Source organism: Dermochelys coriacea, chromosome 13 (assembly GCF_009764565.3).
Source record: "Dermochelys coriacea isolate rDerCor1 chromosome 13, rDerCor1.pri.v4, whole genome shotgun sequence".
NCBI classification, from domain to species: Eukaryota; Metazoa; Chordata; order Testudines; family Dermochelyidae; genus Dermochelys; species Dermochelys coriacea.
In genome coordinates, this window is record NC_050080.1 from 37,201,052 (window position 1) to 37,220,117 (window position 19,066).

General features: G+C 56.0%; 3 protein-coding genes across 5 annotated transcripts in view; 2 read left to right on the forward strand and 1 right to left on the reverse strand.

Annotated features, from left to right (window-relative positions):
- SLC12A6 (solute carrier family 12 member 6) overlaps positions 1–7,860 on the forward strand; it is a 22,110-nt gene extending 14,250 nt beyond the window's left edge. For all 3 annotated transcript variants that reach the window (XM_038369631.2, XM_038369633.2, XM_043495939.1), the window contains 19 exons: positions 81–211; positions 364–605; positions 800–1,014; positions 1,446–1,604; positions 1,787–1,885; positions 2,110–2,167; positions 2,614–2,788; positions 3,139–3,257; positions 3,455–3,553; positions 3,749–3,868; positions 4,398–4,502; positions 4,583–4,751; positions 5,256–5,451; positions 5,533–5,702; positions 5,816–5,947; positions 6,149–6,256; positions 6,339–6,523; positions 6,774–6,907; positions 6,986–7,860. In XM_038369631.2, coding sequence (XP_038225559.1) covers positions 81–211; positions 364–605; positions 800–1,014; positions 1,446–1,604; positions 1,787–1,885; positions 2,110–2,167; positions 2,614–2,788; positions 3,139–3,257; positions 3,455–3,553; positions 3,749–3,868; positions 4,398–4,502; positions 4,583–4,751; positions 5,256–5,451; positions 5,533–5,702; positions 5,816–5,947; positions 6,149–6,256; positions 6,339–6,523; positions 6,774–6,907; positions 6,986–7,077 — 2,708 coding nt within the window. In that variant the 3' untranslated portion in view covers positions 7,078–7,860. The remainder of the gene's footprint in view (positions 1–80; positions 212–363; positions 606–799; positions 1,015–1,445; positions 1,605–1,786; positions 1,886–2,109; positions 2,168–2,613; positions 2,789–3,138; positions 3,258–3,454; positions 3,554–3,748; positions 3,869–4,397; positions 4,503–4,582; positions 4,752–5,255; positions 5,452–5,532; positions 5,703–5,815; positions 5,948–6,148; positions 6,257–6,338; positions 6,524–6,773; positions 6,908–6,985) is intronic.
- On the reverse strand, positions 7,492–11,580 carry EMC4 (ER membrane protein complex subunit 4). The gene is made up of 7 exons (XM_043495622.1): positions 11,490–11,580; positions 9,983–10,179; positions 9,658–9,743; positions 9,103–9,217; positions 8,753–8,906; positions 8,229–8,389; positions 7,492–8,115 (listed from the first exon to the last, which is right to left on the reverse strand). The coding sequence occupies exons 1-7, from the start codon at positions 11,578–11,580 to the stop codon at positions 8,080–8,082; spliced, it is 840 nt and encodes a 279-aa protein (XP_043351557.1). The 3' UTR covers positions 7,492–8,079.
- LOC119841968 (mast cell protease 1A-like) lies at positions 11,058–18,948 on the forward strand. Its single transcript, XM_038369815.2, has 5 exons — positions 11,058–12,090; positions 12,392–12,539; positions 13,964–14,099; positions 15,701–15,961; positions 16,106–18,948. Exons 1-5 carry the CDS (start codon positions 12,000–12,002, stop codon positions 16,253–16,255), a joined length of 786 nt encoding a protein of 261 aa, XP_038225743.1. The 5' UTR covers positions 11,058–11,999; the 3' UTR covers positions 16,256–18,948.
- Positions 18,949–19,066: the final 118 nt, after the last annotated feature.

The following is a 19,066-nucleotide window of genomic DNA, read 5'->3' on the forward strand; positions in this document are numbered from 1 at the left end:
GTGCCTGTGGATGGGGAGCCCTCAGGACACACGCCAGTCTCCCTAGCTGCTCCCTGACTGCCTCTGTCCTCTCTCTCCAGCTGGGGGCTCCTACTTCATGATCTCCCGGGCGCTGGGCCCTGAGTTTGGGGGCGCTGTGGGGCTCTGCTTCTATCTGGGCACCACCTTCGCCGCCGCCATGTACATTCTGGGAGCCATCGAGATCTTCCTGGTGAGAATGCTGCCCCCTGGGAGACTGGGGTCTGTGTGTGTGTGTGTGATATGTCCCATTCCCAACCCATGTGAGCCAGCCGGCCCCCTGCCCTGGGGTGGCTTGGAGCCGGCGCCTCCTGGAGGTGACGTCTCTCTCTGCACCCTACACAGATGTATATTGCCCCCGAGGCAGCCATTTTCCGCAGCACTGACGTGCTGAAGGAGTCGGCAGCCATGCTGAACAACATGCGGGTCTATGGCTCAGCCTTCCTCATACTCATGGTGCTGGTGGTCTTTATCGGCGTGCGCTACGTTAACAAGTTCGCCTCGCTCTTCCTTGCCTGCGTCATCGTCTCCATCCTAGCCATCTACGCCGGGGCCATCAAATCCTCCTTCGCCCCGCCCCGCTTCCCGTAGGTGTCAAGGGGGCTGGCAGAGGGTGCGGGGTGGATTGGCACTCCTCGGGGGTGGGACTTGCTCAGGGCTGATCTCTGCTAGGAGCACTGTTGGGGGCTCTGCGCTCCTAGGGGGGTTGCTCAGGGCTGATCACAGCAGGGGGCTCTACGTGCTGGGATACTGTGTCTATCTGCCTTCCCGCCCGGCGCAGGGTCTGCATGCTGGGGAACCGCACCCTCTCTGGCCGGCAGATCGACTTCTGCTCCAAGACCCAGGAAATGGGCAACTTCACGGTGCCCACCCAACTCTGGGGCCTCTTCTGCAACACCAGCAGGCAGCTGAACGCCACCTGCGACGAATACTTTGCTCACAACAACGTCACCTCCATCCAGGGCATCCCAGGCCTGGCCAGCGGCATCATCACTGGTGAGGGCCTAGCGCGGCTGGGCTGATCCGCCCACCAGCTGGTGGTCAGGGCATCCTGCCACGGCTGCAGCCTGGTGCCATCTGGGCACGAGCTCTGTCAGCTACGGAGCCCCTCAGCCCTCTTTCTGAGGCCCTCAGACCAGCACTGACCCCCAAGACAGTCCAGTAGCTTAAACACAGGCACTGCAGCTTGGGAGATTGGGAGGGAGAATGGGACCCAGGCATCCGCGATGGCAGCGCACTTCCAGAACCCCAGCCAAAGGATGAGCTGGCAGTTTTCATGGTACCGGCTAGAATTCCTGGGTTGTACAGACAGACGTTGGGTGCCGACTCAAGAGACCGTAGTGGCTCTGGGATGGGACAGTGCAACCCCCTGTGGCTTCACCCCGTGGTCCCAGCCCTGCTGACGAGCCGCTTCTCCCTCCCCACAGAGAACCTGTGGAGCAGCTACCTGCAGAAGGGGGAGATCATCGAGAAGCCCTCAGCCCCCTCCGTCGACGTGCTGGGGGCCATGAGCCAGGAGTATGTGTTGGCCGACATCACCACCTCCTTTACCCTGCTCGTGGGCATCTTCTTCCCCTCCGTCACCGGTGAGCACTGCTGCTATGGGGGATGGGAGCTGAGGGACCCTGGCATCCAAGACGGCAGCACAGGGCGATCACCCCTAGGGGGCCCTGTAGGCTCCCACTGCTAGGGAATAGGACCCTGGCGTCCAGGACAGCGGTGCAGGGTGCTCACCTGGCAGCTGTTTCTCCTGTGCCAATCTTTGCAGGGATCATGGCTGGCTCGAACCGCTCCGGAGACCTGAAAGATGCTCAGAAATCCATCCCCATTGGCACCATCCTGGCCATCCTCACCACCTCCTTCGTCTGTATCCTGCCAGGGCTGGCATGGTGGCAGGGGATGGCACAGACAGGGCAAGGGCAGGGGAGGGATATGCCTCGCTCAGGGTCAGAGCATTCCAGAGCCCACACGAGGCCTGTGGAAAAGGGCCCCCTTGTGGAAATGGGGCGAGGCTATGTGGGGGTGGGGGGCTTCCTGACCACCCTGCTGTGACCCTGGGGCCATGGCCACCTTGACTCCACACTACCATAGATCTCAGCAACGTGGTTCTGTTCGGGGCCTGTATCGAAGGGGTGGTGCTGCGGGACAAGTGAGTATTGAGGGGGACGGGGGGTCTGCCCTGTGATGTCCCTGACAGCACCTGCTGCTGGGGCTGCCCGACCTCTCCATAACACCGCCTCCTCAGGGGCATGGGTCCCCCTGCCCATAGTCCTTTCTGTGGGGTCCTCCCAGAGCACCCCTCCACTGGGACCCCCTTCACTGGGTCGTCCTCCACTTAGGTCTCCTGGTACACTGGGTCCCCCCAGCCCATGACACCCCTCCATTGGGTCCCTGCATCCACTGGGTCCCCATAGTGCCTCTCCAATGGGTCTCCCCCAGCCTATAGTGCCCTTCTGCTGGGTCCCCATTGCCACTCTTTTCTCATTGGGGCCCCTGTCCGTGCAGTCCTCCTGCCTGTAGCCCCTCTCCCCTATCCGAGGCTCTTCTCCCCCCCCCCCCCCCCCCCCCGGCTGATGGTCCCTCTCCGGGCGGCAGGTTTGGCGACGCTGTGCACAGGAACCTGGTGGTTGGGACGCTCTCCTGGCCCTCGCCCTGGGTCATTGTCATCGGCTCCTTCTTCTCCACTTGCGGGGCTGGGCTGCAGAGCCTCACTGGTGCTCCCCGGCTGCTGCAGGCCATTGCCAAGGACAACATCATCCCCTTCCTGCGGGTAAGAACGCACCCCACTTTGCTCTCCCTCCCACAATACCCAGGTGCCCCCATCAGAGCGGGCTGCATCTTAGCAGTGGGCGAGCCATCCTTGTGTAGTGTTATGTGTAGCTGTCGCCCAGCTGCCCTGCCCCAGAGCTGGCTGCATCTCAGAGCTGGGCAAGCCATCCCTGTTGCAGGGTTGCTGTATGGCTGTTACCCAGCTGCCCCACCCCAGAGCTAGCTGCATCTTAGCGCTGGGCGAGCCATCCCTGTGTAGTGTTATGTGTAGCTATCCCCCAGCTGCCCGACCCTAGAGCTGACTGCATTCTTGCCTTTCTGAAGTGGGTTTCCTGTGTGCTGTCGCCCTAGGTTTTCGGCCATAGCAAAGCCAACGGGGAGCCGACGTGGGCTCTGCTCCTGACAGCGGGTATTGCCGAGCTTGGCATCCTCATTGCCTCGCTGGACCTGGTGGCCCCCATCCTGTCTATGTAAGGTCCCTGCCAAGTCACATGGGGGGGGTGGAGGTGGGCAGGACTCTGTGGAGGGGGCAGATACTCCCCCCAGCTGGGATTTGGCATCCGCATCCCAGTGGGGAATCCCGTGGTGGCCTGTCAGCCTGCACGCCCTAGGGGGAGCCCCCGAGGTATCACCCCCCTGACTGTCTCTTTTCTGTCCCGGTCCGTAGGTTCTTCTTGATGTGTTACCTCTTTGTCAATCTGGCCTGCGCCTTGCAGACCCTGCTGCGCACCCCCAACTGGAGACCCCGCTTTCGCTACTACCACTGGTAAGGGAACCCAGGGGCCTGGGTTCTGTCCCAGCACCGGGAGGAGAGTGGGGTCGAGTGGTTAGAGTAGGAGGGGCTGGGAGCCAGGATGTCTGGGTTCTATCCCAGCTCTGGGAGGGGACTGGTGGGTTGGAATGGGGGTCCGGACTCCTGGGTTCGTTCTCTCTCTCTCTCTCTCTCTCTCTCCCCCTGCAGGGCGCTCTCATTTGTGGGCATGAGCATTTGCCTGGCGCTCATGTTTGTGTCCTCCTGGTATTATGCCATCGTCGCCATGGTGATTGCCGGCATGATCTACAAGTACATCGAGTACCAGGGGTGCGTCGTCTCCTGCGGACTGGGCAGGGCCTGGCACCCCTTGGGCTGGATAGGCTGCCCCTGGAACTCCAGGGTTCACCCATTTCCTCCCTGACCTTGGGGAGTTCCCCATCTGCCTGCCTGCTAGGGAGCAGAGTGGGGCTTGGGCTCTATGCGGCAGGCAGCCCTCGCCTTCTCTGGGGGCCTCCAGCCAGGGGCCTGTGGGCAGCTGTGGTAATGGGAGACACCCCCATCCCCCAGTGGCCACCCTCCTGGGATGTAGTGCTGTGGCTCTGTACAGGAAGCCCTGTCTCCTAGGTTGGAGCTAGAAGCCAGGACGCCTGGGTTCTGTCCTAGCTGTGGGATGGGAGTGGGGTCTGGTGGTTGGATGAGGGTGTGCTGGGAGCCAGGACGCTTGGGTTCTGTCCAGTTAGAACTTGGCCAGGTACCTTCCCCTGCCTCAGTTTCCCCAGCTTTCTCATGTGACCCCACCTCCTCGGTGTGGTGTGGACAGCTTTCAGCTGAGCACCGTGTGTCTTCCTCCCCACAGAGCCGAGAAGGAGTGGGGCGACGGCATCCGGGGCCTGTCGCTGAGCGCTGCCCGCTTTGCCCTGCTGCGCCTGGAGGAGGGGCCCCCCCACACCAAGAACTGGAGGTAGGAGAGCCCCCCCCATGCCCCGCTGCTCCATGGGGCGAGCCCCCTCAGGCCCCCACGTGACCCCTCGCTCCCCGCAGGCCCCAGCTGCTGGTGCTGCTGAAGCTGGACGAGGACCTGCACGTGAAGCACCCGCGCCTGCTGACCTTCGCCTCGCAGCTCAAGGCGGGCAAGGGCCTGACCATCGTGGGCTCCGTCATGGTGGGCAACTTCCTGGAGAACTACGCCGAGGCGCTGGCGGCTGAGCAGGTCAGGGAAGGGGGAGAGAGTGCCCTCTGCCGAGCTCCACCCTGCTGCACGGTGTCCCCTGCCCCCCTCCAGCACCATGGTGCCCCCTGCCGAGCCACCCGGCCCTGCTGTGTGTGACATGGTTCCTTCATTCCCCACTGGCCGCCCGGTGCCCCCTCCTGAGCCCCTGCCCCCGGGCTCTTGCTCCATGTGACCCGGTGCCCCTTGCTGAGTCACACCCCACTGCATGACACCCCTTGGCAAGCTCCCCACCACCCTGCTCCATGTGGCACAGTGCCCCCTGCTGAGCATCTCCCCCATGCCAGCAGCACCGTGTCCCTTGCTGAGCCCCAGGACAGTACCCCCCGTAGAAGCCCCCTGGCCCCTGCTCTGTGTGGCACGGCATCCTCTGCTGAGCACCCCAGACCCTGCTCTTTGCCCCCCCAAGCACTGTGGCTTCCCTTGCAGAGGCTCCTGCTCCCAGCACCACAGCGCCCCCTAGCTGCTCCCCTGTGTGTCTTGCAGACCATTAAACACCTGATGGAGGCAGAACGTGTGAAGGGCTTCTGCCAGCTGGTGGTGGCAGCCAGGGTGCGGGAGGGCATCTCCCACCTCATCCAGTCCTGCGGCCTGGGCGGCATGAAGCACAACACGGTGGTGATGGGCTGGCCCAATGCCTGGCGCCAGAGCGAGGACGCCCGCGCCTGGAAGACCTTCATCAGTATGTGGGGGCATGGGCTTGGGGAGATCCTCCCGCTCCCCACTGGTGCGCTCTGACCTCCACCCACTTTTATCTCTGTAGGCACTGTCCGGGTCACCACAGCCGCTCGCCTGGCCCTGCTGGTGGCCAAGAATGTGGCCTTCTACCCAGGCAATGCGGAGCCCTTCGCTGAGGGCAACATTGACGTGTGGTGGATCGTCCACGACGGGGGCATGCTCATGCTGCTGCCCTTCCTGCTCAAGCAGCACAAGGTGCCAGGAGGGGCTCGGAGTGGGGAGGGGGGATTGGAGCGGCAGGACGGGGGAGCTGGGCTGCGGATGCTGATACAGCCAGTGATTGGTTTCCCCCCCCCCCGTACCCCCAGGTGTGGCGTAAATGCAACATCCGCATCTTCACAGTGGCCCAGCTGGAGGACAACAGCATCCAGATGAAGAAGGACCTGGCCACCTTCCTGTACCACCTGCGCATCGAGGCAGAGGTGGAGGTGGTGGAGATGGTGAGAGACTCGAAGGGGCGGCTGGGGGGAGAGCAGCAGCAGAAGCTGAAGAGGTGGAGTCTCTCTTGGGGGGGGGGGACAGCTTGTCCAGGGCTTGGAGCGGGAGAGAGCCATGACTCTTGGGTTCTATGTCAGCTCTGGGAGGGGCATGGGACAGGTTGCACCTCTGGTCTCAGCTCACCCCATACATGCCCCATGCAGCACGACAGTGACATCTCAGCCTACACCTATGAGCGGACCCTGATGATGGAACAGCGCTCCCAGATGCTGCGCCACATGCGGCTCTCCAAGACAGAGCGGGACCGGGAGGTAAGTGGGGGACTGGGGTGGGAGTGGGCTGCTCCCCTCCCCCATGGGGTACTCCCTCACTCACCCCCTGGGCTTCCCGCAGGCCCAGCTGGTGAAGGACCGCAACTCCATGCTGCGCCTGACCAGCATTGGCTCTGATGAGGATGAGGAGACTGAGACCTACCAAGAGAAGGTCCAGATGACCTGGACCAAGGATAAGTACATGGCGGCCCGCGGGCAGAAGGCCCGGACTCTTGAGGGCATGCAGGACCTGCTCAACATGAAGCCGTAAGCCCCTCCTGCTTCCCATCAGCCCCCAGGGACTGCCCCGCCCTCCCCCCATCCTTGGAGGTGGTGATGGAGATGCCCTAACATGAGGCTAGAAACACTTTCCTCCTCCTCCTCCTCCTCCTCCTCCCCGGGCATGGCATCAGGACCCCCCCATGGAGCCACCCTGCACTGTCGCACCCTCCCCAAACTCTCCCCACACAGGGTTCCCCCCCCTTTTAGCTGCCCCTAACCCTCCCGCCCCCTGCAGGGACCAGTCCAATGTGCGGCGCATGCACACGGCTGTCAAACTCAACGAGGTGATCGTCAACAAGTCCCATGAGGCCAAGCTGGTCCTGCTCAACATGCCGGGTCCACCCCGCAACCCGGCGGGCGATGAGAACTGTATCCTTGGCATGGGGAGTCGGGGGGGTGCAGTGTCTGTCTGTCTTACTGGTGTTGGCTCCTTAACCTGCTCCTCAGATATGGAGTTCCTGGAGGTGCTGACTGAAGGGCTGGAGCGGGTGCTGCTGGTGCGGGGGGGCGGCAGCGAGGTCATCACCATCTACTCCTAGAGCACCCCCTATCCCCCCACTGGCCCCGCCACTTCATTCCACTGCTGCCCTCGAGGGCATGCCAGAATTCAGTGGGGGCATACCTGTATGGAGCACAGTTACCCCACCTCTCTACCCCTACAGGGCAAGAAAGGGGGTGGCACCAAAGGGACTAGGGTATTAGACCCAACAGGGCAGAGTCGCAATGGGGCAACTCTCACAAAGCAGGGATGGGAGAGATTTTCCATGGTGCCCGTCACCACACAGTGCCAAAGCTGCTTTGCTTCCTTTCCCTTTTAAGCTGCTGTGGAAGGGTTGTGTGCAAGCAGCATGGTTGCTGTAGTGGTGCCTGCTGGGGGCAGGCCAGTGCCAGCCACTGATCCATGCCCGTTGCATGGGGCTGAGAACCAGGAGAAACCACCAACTCATCACAGGTGTGGCTTAACTTTTTATTTCACATTCACTCTTGCCCCATAGCCCTGGGGTTGCTGGATCCAGGGAGGGCACGGTGGAGGGGTCCCCACTACCCACCCTGGCTGCTGTTGTCTCCCAGCACTAATCATGGCAGGCTGGACAAGTGGTTTCTGGAGCCCCCAGGGCAGCCTTGAAACAGGCAAATGCAATCTCCTCTCCCTATGTGGCTTCAATTAGAAGGTAGGGCCTGGCAGCCACTACTTGATCCTTGGGGGGAGGGGGGCTTTTAATTTATTGGGGGTCAAGCCCCAGTTTACAGTGTTGGGGATCAGGAGGGATTTTTTTTGCTCTGTACCAGAACTGTGTAAAGAATAAAATTTTATACATTAAGTGTGACTCTGGGGGCCAAAGGGCAGGGAGGGAGCACAAGGGCTGGACTTGCCTAGGGAGGGAGGATCCCGATTTGTTCCTGTAGGGTGCACCCTGCCTCCCACAGCTGGCATTGGAGGCAGCTCTGCACAGCAGCTTCATTAGCATGCCCCCCCCAAGGGGGAGGCTAGAAGGGGGTGGTGGGGCTGCCATCCCTCCAGGGGCAAAGAGCATTGTGGGTCACAGCAGCAGCCCCCCGCCTGTGTACTCCATCCGCTGCAAAGAGAGGGGAGAGGAGGTCAGCACAGCCCTTCCAACCCCCACCCCATCTTCCTGCAGGCCCTGCCCGAAAACCTCTATGCTCCCCCTACCCTAGCCTTCCCCCTCACCTCAGGGGGCTCGATGAAGGCCAGCCAGTCAGAGGCATGGGTGGGCAGCAGCCCCATGGACTGGCACTTGTAGACAGCCAGCGCCAGCCCCAGCAGGTTCCCGATCAGATACACCAGCCCCTGCAGGAACTTCTGGCTGGAGCTCTCCAAGAGCTTGAAGGCTGGGTGGGGGGGCAGGAAGAGGACAGTCAGACTTGGGGGGGCAGGAGCCATGGTTGCAGGGAGGCTCCAGCCACCAGCCTGGCAGGAATCTGGAGCAGGGCAAGGTTAGGGGAGAAGAGCTGGGCCTGCAGGGAGTCACTAATGGGCCTGGAGTGGGGGAGGGGTGGGGGGTTGATACTCACTGGTGGGAATAGCCATGGGGACAGAGGAAGGCAGGTGGTGGGAGCCTCACTAGCAGAGACGGCTGGGTGGGAGTGTTGGGTGGAGATGGGGGATACTCACTAGTGGAGATGGCCAGGAGGGGGCGCTGGGAGCAGGGTGAGCCATGGGGGGCAGGGAGGGGGAGGAGAGGGGATACTCACTGGCAGAGATGGCCATGAGGGCCTGCAGAGGGCGCCAGGCCATCATACAGACCATCATGGTGGGGAAGATGGAGATGGTGTTCCCAGCCATGTACATGATGAAGAGGTTCATGGGGATCTGCTTCAGCGGCCCCAGCGCCACATCCCAGCACCGCTGTGGGGGGGGGGGGGCGGAGAACAGATGTCAGAGGGGCCTTGCCTCACCTGCCCCAACCAGCATCCTGCTCTGAGCCCCCCACCCCACCCCCTTGGAGAGAACCGAGGTTTCCCACCCCTTGCACCCCACACCTGCAGCCAGAACCAAGGTGTCCTGGGGGGTCCCAGGCTCTTGTTCTCCACCCCTATGGTACCTTCTCCACCAGGATACGGTCGGTCTCCTGGATACTGGTGTCAGGGACCTGCTTCTCTGAGTAGCCCACAGGATAGAGGGATTCACCTTGGCCACTGCCCCGGTCGCTGCGGCCCCTGGGGAGAGAGAGGAGGAGTCGGGAGCTTTGTGCACCTAGGGGAATGCAGCCAGCTCTGGGGTGGGGCAGCTGGGGAACAGCCCCACATAACGCCGGAGGGGGGCAGCTTGCTTGGCACTGAGATGCAGCCATCTCTGGAGCGGGACAGGTTGGGAACAGCCCCCAATAAACTGGGGGGGGCACAGCCTCCTTTCCTAGCGAGCCCCCTAGCGAGCAGGCTGTGAGGGGACCCCAGCCTCTGGACCCCCAAGGGTGTTTCAAACTCCTGGAGCCTGATCTGGGGGTCCTGGGCACAGACCCTCTACCTTGCACCCCCTCTCCGAGGGCAGGAACCCGCTGCCAGCTGCCTGGCCCCACACCCGCTGTCCAGTCCTCCGGGGGGCCCCTGGCCGCCACCCCCGCCCCGTAACAAACCCCCGGCCGGCCCCAGCCCCTCACCTGCCCCCGCTGCCCGGGCCTCCCAGCTCGATGGCCCACTTGAAGCGTCGGCCCCGACTGGCCACCAAGGGGGTCCCCATCTCCGCCTGCAGCCGGGGGAAGAATTAGAGATCGAGCCGCAGGGAACCCAGGCGTCCTGCCCCCCTCTCGCCCCGAGCAGGGAACCCAGGCGTCCTGCCCCCCCCCGGAACCCAGGCGTCCTGCCCCCCTCTCGCCCCGAGCAGGGAACCCAGGCGTCCTGCCCCCCCCCCCGGAACCCAGGCGTCCTGCCCCCCTCTCGCCCCGAGCAGGGAACCCAGGCGTCCTGCCCCCCAGACGCTCTCACACGGCCCGGCGCCCCCTTGGAAACAGCGAATTCCAGATTACAAGAAGCGACTTCCGCCTCGGTATTGGACGTCACTTCCTGTCGCTGGGGCTGGGGCCGAGGCCGAGGCCGCTCCTCCTCCTCCCCCCACGGGGCGGGGCTGTCTCGCCAGAATGAGTCTGGGGAACCTGGAACCGCTCCGCCCCCAGCCCGTGGGCCTTAAAGGGGAATAGCGGGGGAATTAAAGGGGAGGTTGGGGAGTTAAAGGGGAATAGCGGGGGAATTAAAGGGGAGGTTGGGAGGTTAAAAGGGAATATCGGGCGCCGGGGGAATTAAAGGGGAGGTTGGGGGAGTTGAAAGGGAATACTGGGGGAATTAAAGGGGAGGTTGGGGAGTTAAAGGGGAATAGCGGGGGAATTAAAGGGGAGGTTGGGGAGTTAAAGGGGAATAGCGGGGGAATTAAAGGGGAGGTTGGGAGGTTAAAAGGGAATATCGGGCGCCGGGGGAATTAAAGGGGAGGTTGGGGGAGTTGAAAGGGAATACTGGGGGAATTAAAGGGGAGGTTGGGGAGTTAAAGGGGAATAGCGGGGGAATTAAAGGGGAGGTTGGGGAGTTAAAGGGGAATAGCGGGGGAATTAAAGGGGAGGTTGGGGGAGTTAAAAGGGAATACCGGGGGAATTAAAGGGGAGGTTGGGGGTTAAAGGGGAATACCAGGGGAATTAAAGGGGAGGTTGGGGAGTTAAAAGGGAATACCGGGGGAATTAAAGGGGAGGTTGGGGGGTTAAAGGGGAATACCGGGGGAATTAAAGGGGAGGTTGGGGGTTAAAGGGGAATACCAGGGGAATTAAAGGGGAGGTTGGGGTTAAAGGGGAATACCAGGGGAATTAAAGGGGAGGTTGGGGAAATAAAGCGGAATTCTCAGAGAATGAAATGGGAGGTTGGGGGATTAAATGGGAGTATGGAGGATTTCCAGGGCATTCGGTGGGAGTTTGTGGGGATTGAAGCAGAGGATGGCAGGAGTTCAAGGACATGCGGGGGGTGTCACAGAGGAGGGAAGGATGGTGAGGGGATTAAGGGGGTCAAGGGTGTGACAGCTACTAACCCAGTGTTCTTAGAAGACATCTGGGGGACTGGGCAGGTCATTGGGCTCTGTGCATGCGGGACGGGGGCATGAGGTGGTCCATGGGGTGTTTATAACCCTCCCATCCACAACCATATGGACCCTCCAGAGCAGAGACAGCACCATGATCCCACACACAAGGAGAGGGAAAGGGAAGGGATCGGGGGATGGGGGCATCTGTGCCTCCTGATCCAGCTCCACATAACACCAGGCATCCCTTCCTGACAGCGGGAGGGTCTCAGAGCCAGGACACCTGGGTTCTCTTCTGGATCTGGGAGGGGAGTAGGGTCTAGTGGTTAGATTGGGGAGGGGTCTGGGAGCCAGCACATCTGGGTTTGATACCAGGCTCTGCTGTGTCATTTCCCCTCTGGTGCTGCACAGTCATAGCTCCCAGCTATATGGTGTCACAGAGGTTGCCACATTCCCTTCGCGTGGTCACAGACTCGCCGGGGGGCTTCTCAGAAACCCTTGCGCCTCGGTTGCTGTGATCGGGGCCCATGGTTGGTCTGCCCAGCCTCATCCTGTTCATAGTTGGGCCACTGTGAGAAAGATCAAAGGACCACGTTTCCACCCACCACCCAGATGAGTCACTGTCACACACAGCCCCTAGCACAGAGACATGGGCAGGAAGCTGAGCAAGGATGGGGCCAGATGAGTAAGAGCCCCATATGTGCCCAGCTGTGAGCCCTCACCAGCAACAGCCCTGCTGCACACATCCCCCCACCAGGGTCTTCTCTGTCCATCATCCATCCAGCTGTGTAGGGACCCAGCTGCTAGGCTGACGCATGGCCTGTCCTTCCCCTCAGCCTATGTGGTCGGCTGTGGTTGAACAGAGTCTGAACCTGCCGCTCAGATGAGCACGTATATGTGACCTGCAGGTTTCCTGCTGGGTCTATAAATCACCAAGGGCTGAGGCAGATGCATTGTCCCCTTCCCCGGATGGCTCTGATAATGCAGCTTCTGTTCCTGCTCCCCACGGCTTTTTTTCTGCCCCCCGGGGCTCTGGCTGGTGAGTACGGAGGGTATCAGGACCCGTTCAGTGCTGTTGTGGCTGTTGGCATATCCTGGGTCCTCCCCAGAGTCAGACGCTTCTGCCTTGGGCGTTGTGCTCACCCTAGGACCCAGCTGGGATGCCATGGGTTGAAGAAGGCTGGGGCCAAGTTGATGCCATTGCTAAAGTTGCTTAGCTACAGGGGGAGATGCAGGGCCCGTGTCCACAGGGACACAGAGGTGTGTGTTGTTCTTGAGTCAAGCTAATCTGCCCAGAGGCTGACATTAATCATATCCTGGTGTGGGGATATCTCCACCAGGATGGATCACTGGTGGAAGGGAAGCCCGGGCCCACTGCAAACCCTACATGGCCTTCCTCAACATCAGCATGAAGGATGAGCACAAAAGGTGTGGAGGATTTCTGATTCAAAAGGACTTTGTGCTGACAGCTGCGCACTGTGACCTCGGGTAAGTGCCTGCTTCTTGACCCTCAGTTTCAAAGTTGTTGCCTCTGGGGGAATCCCCAAAGAGGGATCAGCTGTGGCTTACTGCCCGTGGGGATAGGTGGGATTGTTTACTCTGCCTGGGTGTCCACTAAAGTGGAATTAAATGCTGATATTTAATTTGTCACCGGTAGGGTTCAGAGTTAATGGCCTGGCCGAGATGAACAGAGGCAGGGCTATTGTTCCAGGCAGTCTCTGTGGGCGTAAGTCAAGCTTATGGGCTGGCATTTTTAAGTCACCTAGGGGAACTGGACAACCCATTCCCATTACACCAAACCAGAAGGGTCCAAATCCCCAAATCTCAGTCACAGAGTTCTTTGTCCTCCCAGTCCTAGAGAGGACCAGGAAGTGTTAATAAAGTGGGGGACTTAAGGATATCTTTGCAGCTGCTGGGGCTAGATGGTTAAGTCTTTTTATAAATGGGACAGTTTGCTTGATCCTGCTGTTTCCTGATTTGCAGAACACCGATTGAATGAATTTTGCTTTTCGAAGAGATGAGATGAGATTTTCAAAGGTGCCTAAGGGATGTGCATGGCCAATCCCCATTAAAATTAAATAGGGGGTCTAAAAGCCCTTGACAACTTTGCAAATCTCAGCCAATGTGAGGTTAATTATAATATCTAGCTCTTCTCATCCGAAGATCTCAAAGCACTTAACAAAAGGGTTGGAATCATTATCCTGGGGATATATAAAAAAGGGGAATTTCAAGTAGGAGTAGAGGGGTTATTTTCCCCTGGATTTGGCCCTGGTTCAACCGCTGCTGGGGTTCTGTGTCCAGTTCTGGCACCACACAATTCAGGAAAGATGTTGACAATTGGGAAAGGGGTCAGAAAAGAGCCACAAGAATGATTAAAGGATTGGAAAACTTGCCTTAGAGTGAGAGACTCAAGGAGCTCAATCTGTTTATCTTAACCAAGAGAAGGAGGTCGGACTAGATGATCACAGTGATGCCTTGTGGCCTTAGAATGTACAATCCCCATTCTACAGATGGTGAAACTGAGATACAAAGAGGGGCAGTGATTTGTCCAAGGTCATCCAGCAAGGCTGTGAATAGAACCCAGGTCTCCTGAGTCCCCCTCCTGCACTCTACCTACTAGACCACGCCATAGGGTAACTCCTCAAGCATGACTTGACAATAATAGCTCCACCCTCATTCAGCTCCATGGAGACATTAATTCTGAACCCTATTGACAACCATTCCTCTCTCTGTACGTAACTGTTTCACTGCAGCTGCTTTTCGTGGCTTTGAAAATCTCTGCGTCTGGTTCCTATTTTAACACACCCCAGAAGGTTGGGGCAGCATGGATGAGTTTTGGGTGAGGGAGGCCAGTGGGATCTAGGACCGCTCAACCCTACCCCATTCCCAGCCATGACTCTCTGCATTCCCAGAAAAATCGTGGTGTATCTGGGAGCTCACGATGTGACCAAGTGGGAGCGGAGCCAGCAACGCTTGGCTGTCCGACGGAAAATTCCCCATCCGAAATACAACAAAAAGACACAGGAGAATGACCTCATGTTACTCCAGGTACCAATGACTGATTTTCTCCTGTTACGTCCCTGTTAGTCTGTCTGGGTTCTCTCCTGGCTCTGGGAGGGGAGTAGGGTCTAGTGGTTAGATTGGGGAGGGGTCTGGGAGCCAGCACATCTGGGTTTGATGCCAGGCTCTGTTGTGGCTCTTGGCTTAGAGAGTCAGCTTTTTGAGGCATGGACTGTCGCTTCAATCTGGGTTTGCGCAGTGCTTGGCACAATGTGGTCATGGGTCGTGACTGGGGGTAGCCGTGTCAGTCTGTACCCACAAAAACAACAGGGAGTCCGGTGACACCTTAAAGACTAACATATGTATTTGGGCATAAGCGTTCTTGGGTAAAAAACCCACTTCTTGCATCTGAAAGCTTATGCCCAAATAAATCTGTTAGTCTTTAAGGTGCCACTGGACGCCCTGTTCTAATAAATAATGTACAGCACCTTCCACAGTGGGGTCATGGGTCATAACTGGGGCCCTAGGTGCTACCATAATACACCTAATATAGCATAATAATAATGACCCAACATTTAGAGTATTCAAATTTTTACTCAACATGACATTTTTGTTTGTTTTTTGGTCAAAAATGGGGTGTTTGCCCCAAACTGAAATCTTTTCCTGAAAAAAACTTAGCTTTTGCCTAACCGCGCCTATAAAAAAAAATCAAAATGAGAGAATTGCTGAAGAAATATGGGTTTTTTTCTGTTGTTTTTTTTTTTAAATGATGCTTTTAAAACACTGGAGAAATTTTCCACTTTTCACCAGTTTTTATTCCCCTGCCTCCAATACTCAGTTAGAGATAAAAGATAAAAAAGTGCAAGGGAGTGACAGAGAAATTTGTTTTCTCTCCCTTATTTATTTTTCCCCACTGGCAAAAAATTGGGAAGAATTAAAAAATAATAGACATGTTTTCTTTCCCCCTCTATGCTATGCAAATGTGGGAAATGTGGGCCCCCTCCAACACATTCCCACATTTGGTTCCTTTTTTTGTTTCTTGTTTTGCTTTTCACTGCAAGAAAAAGTTCAAAGTGACAGAAAGTGGGGAAAGAATCTCTGAATTTCAAAACGGATTTTTTTAACTGAAAATTTTATTTTGCATCTGATTATTTAAAAAATATGAAAAATTCTGAATGGTATGAAAAATTATTTTCCCCCCTGTAAATTGATCATTCTTCTCTCCGGACATATACAGGGCAGGGATCTCGTCCCCTCCTGCAGAAGGGAGCGGCATCTTTCTCACATACACACAGTCCCAAAACCAAAATCCTTAAAAAAATGTGGTTTCAGAAGTTATTTGTATTATGGTGGCATTTCAATCAAAATCAGGGCCCCATTGTGCAAGGCGCTGCACAGACCCCAACAGAGATCAGGGCCCCATTGTGCCAGGCGCTGCACAGACACAGTGAACCACAGCTCTGCTCCAAAGAGCTCACATTATAAATAGACAAACGGTTGGCAGGGAAACTGAGGCACAGAGTGAGGCTGTGATTTGCCCAAGAGCATTGGAAGAGCTAGAAACAGACCCTAGGTCTCCTGAGTCCCAGCCCAGAGCTTTATCCACTAGGCCTTGCTGCCACCCTTTCCCTTGCCCGCTCTCCTTGCAGCTGAAGAGTAAAGCGAAGCTGACGAAGGCCGTGCAGCTCATCCCCCTGCCCGAGGACGGTGAAGAGGTGATGCCAAGTGACATCTGCAACGTAGCAGGCTGGGGAAATACCCGGGCCAGGGGGTTTTCCCTGCCAAGCACGCTACAGGAGGTCAACTTGAAGGTGATGGAGGCAGACAGGTGCACGCGCTACTCCCATTTCAACCCCAACTCCATGCTCTGCGTGGGCGACCCAAAGGAATTGAATAAATCATCCTTTAAGGTAAATATCCCACCTGCCCTGCACGTGTCCTACCACCTTGGCCCAGCACGGGGCGATGCTGAGATCCTGAGCTTTACCAAGGGACACGCACCCCATGGGAAAGACAGCTGAAACCAGCTTCAACACCTGGCGTTTATTTTGCAGGGTGACTCTGGGGGCCCCCTGGTCTGTGACGGGACGGCCCAGGGCATCGTCTCTTTCGGCAAAGATGACGGGTCCCCCCCCAGGGTGTTCACCAGGGTCTCGGCGTACATCCTCTGGATCAAGAAAACAATGAGAAAGCTGCAGGATTAACCTTAGGCAAGCACCTTCTTTGCTCTCTGCCTCAGTTTCCCAGCTATAAAAACAGCATTCCTCACTTAGCTGTATGGATTTATCTCCTTGGAGCTGTGTCTAGAGCCCAGCCACTATGGTGATGAGCGCATGGTAAAGCCAATCAATAAACAGTGTCTTCTTGGTGTTTCCTGATGCACATTATTTTAAAACCGTAAACAGGCCCCGTCAAACGTTGTAGGTTTTAGTTTTAGAAACAAATTGCGAGGTCCCAGGATATTAGAGAGACAAGGTGGATGAGACAGGCTGGTCCAATAAAAGATACCACCTCACCCGCCTTGTCTCTCTGTGATTCTGTAAAGTATTTTCTGGAAAGTCTGCTGATCTGTGTTTGAAAGTATCAACACATGGAGGTTTGTTCTGGTGGTTAAAGATTTTTTCATTTAATTTTTTTGGTGATTGCCTCAAACGTTTTCAAAACTCTTCCCTCCCTCTCCCCCACCCCCTTGGAAGTCTACTCTTTGGTCAAAAAGGTGGATGGGAAATTTCTGATCCGTTCTACAAACTGCTTGACTTGACCGAAAATCAAGGGGAAAAAATGTAATGGAAGTTTTGTTCCTTTCTTTTTGGGGCAAGGGGAAAGTTACAATTTAAACTCCAACAAAGAATTTCATCCAGATCTGTAAAACTCCCACTGAATCTTCTTTGATGACATTTTCTCAATACTCCTGTCAGGGTTCCTTCCCGACTCTGAACTCTAGGGTACAGATGTTGGGACGCGCATGAAAGACCCCCTAAGCTGATTCTTACCAGCTTAGGTTCAAAACTTCCCCAAGGTACAACCTTTGCCTTGTCCTTGAACAGTATGCTGCCACCACCAAGTGTTTTAAACAAAGAACAGGGAAAGAGCCCACTTGGAGATGTTTTCCCCAAAAATATCCCCCCAAACCCTACACACCCCCTTTCCAGGGGAGGCTTGAAAATAATATTCTAACCAATTGGTTACAAAATCATCAAAGACCCAAATCCCTGGATCTTGGAACAATGGAAAAATCAGTCAGGTTCTTTAAAAAAGGGTTTTATAAAAAAAGAAAGAAAGGTAAAAATCATCTCTGTAAAATCAGGACGGAAAATACTTTACAGGGTATTCAGATTCAAAACACAGAGGACCCCCCTCTGGGCAAAACCTTAAAGTTACAGAAAACAGAAATAAACCTCTCTTTTAACACAGGGAAAATTCACATAAAACAAAAGATAAACTGATCTGCCTTGACTGTCTTACCTGTACTGGTTGCAATATTGGAGACTTGGATTAGGATGGGTTGGAGAAGATGGATTTAATAATGCTCTATAAAATCATGACTGGTGTGGAGAAAGTAAATAAGGAGTAAATAAATAAATTTACTCCTTCTCATAACACAAGAACTAGGCGTCACCAAATGAAATTAGTAGGCAGCATGTTTAAAACAAGGAAGTATTTCTTCACACAACGCACAGTCAACCTGTGGAACTCTTTGCCAGAGGATGTTGTGAAGTCCAAGACTATAATAGCGTTCAAAAAAGAACTAGATAAATTCATGGAGGATAGGTCCATCAATGGCTATTAGCCAGGATGGGCAGGGATGGTGGCCCTAACCTCTGTTTGCAAGAAGCTGGGAATGGGTGACGGGATGGATCACTTGATGATTACCTGTTCTGTTCATTCCTTCTGGGCTACCTGGCATTGGCCACTGTTAAAAGACAAGATACTGGGCTAGATGGACTTTTGGTCTGACCCAGTATGGCCGTTCTTATGTTCTTAATGAATTATATAAGGTTTATGTACTAGGAAAAAGGAATAACAGAGTTATTTCCACGTTAAAGCAGCCAAACATATACACCCCAATGAGTTACCATCTAAATCTGAAGAGTGCCAGAGCTGTAGTGGTCTGCAGTTCAAACTGTCTCTCAAGGCAACCCCTGGGGAGCTCTGGTGCCAGTTTGGTGGCTCTAGCCCACTCAGACGTCAAACAGCCCAAAAGACAGAAAATTGCCTTGTGGCTTCCTTTTATTTACGTCATTCAGCCTCCAAGCCCACAACACTTCCTTGCACGTCACATTTCCCAGTGGCCAGAGGGCTATTAACTAATTTTTTATATTGTAATGGTCTGGGATGGGCCATCTGATTTTGATAGTCTGTCTGTCTGGATGCTGGGGGGGGGGCAGAGGATTCCCATGCCAGGGTTCCCAAGTTCAGAGCAAACACTTTCAATGTTATAAAGCAAAACATTCATGTTTCCTTATAGCCTGGAACACAGACATTGCACGTGAGATTGATGCAGGCAGCAAGGTACAAGCATTTCATAGACTGTAAACACTGAATATGTTCTTGTAAGACTCATCCCTCTTTTGAGTGAAATTAACACACAGGTGAACCAACCAACCGTCTCCAGCTATGAGTTTGTTAGTTCTTAGTTAATGCCAGCTGCCTGGGCCTGCCAGCATCACACCATATAGTCCATCACCAGCTAACCAGGGAGGGCTGCCAGCTATCTCCTGTGTGAACGAGCTATCCCCCAACCATGAGATTCCCTGGATGGTCACTCCAAGCCCATGAGCCGTAGGTGTCAGGATAGAAACACTATCCCTGAATTAGTACCTGTACACACGACAACGAGCATGAAGCTTGACAAGTTACCAGCTTTCAGTGTCCTCACATACTACCCTTCAGGGCTAAAGACCAGGGAATAGGTGTGTGAGGTGTAGTGAGTCAGTCAGGTATGAGACAGGACTGGCTTGTGAAGGACAATGAACACGTCGTTGGTTGACACCAATGGGAGGGGGACTGGCTGG

Bases quoted from the DNA above. Each gene is read 5' to 3' on its own strand.
- LOC119841968 (XM_038369815.2), top strand. From the start codon at position 12,000: ATGCATTGTCCCCTTCCCCGGATGGCTCTGATAATGCAGCTTCTGTTC. The intron at 12,540-13,963 runs GTAAGTGCCTGC...CTGCATTCCCAG, and splicing joins GCTGCGCACTGTGACCTCGG to AAAAATCGTGGTGTATCTGG. The intron at 15,962-16,105 runs GTAAATATCCCA...TTTATTTTGCAG, and splicing joins TGAATAAATCATCCTTTAAG to GGTGACTCTGGGGGCCCCCT.
- EMC4 (XM_043495622.1), bottom strand. From the start codon at position 11,580: ATGGGCCCCGATCACAGCAACCGAGGCGCAAGGGTTTCTGAGAAGCCC. The intron at 9,218-9,657 runs GTGAGGGGCTGG...CTCTCTCCCCAG, and splicing joins GGCCCGGGCAGCGGGGGCAG to GGGCCGCAGCGACCGGGGCA. The intron at 8,907-9,102 runs GTACCATAGGGG...CCCCCCCCACAG, and splicing joins ACCGTATCCTGGTGGAGAAG to CGGTGCTGGGATGTGGCGCT.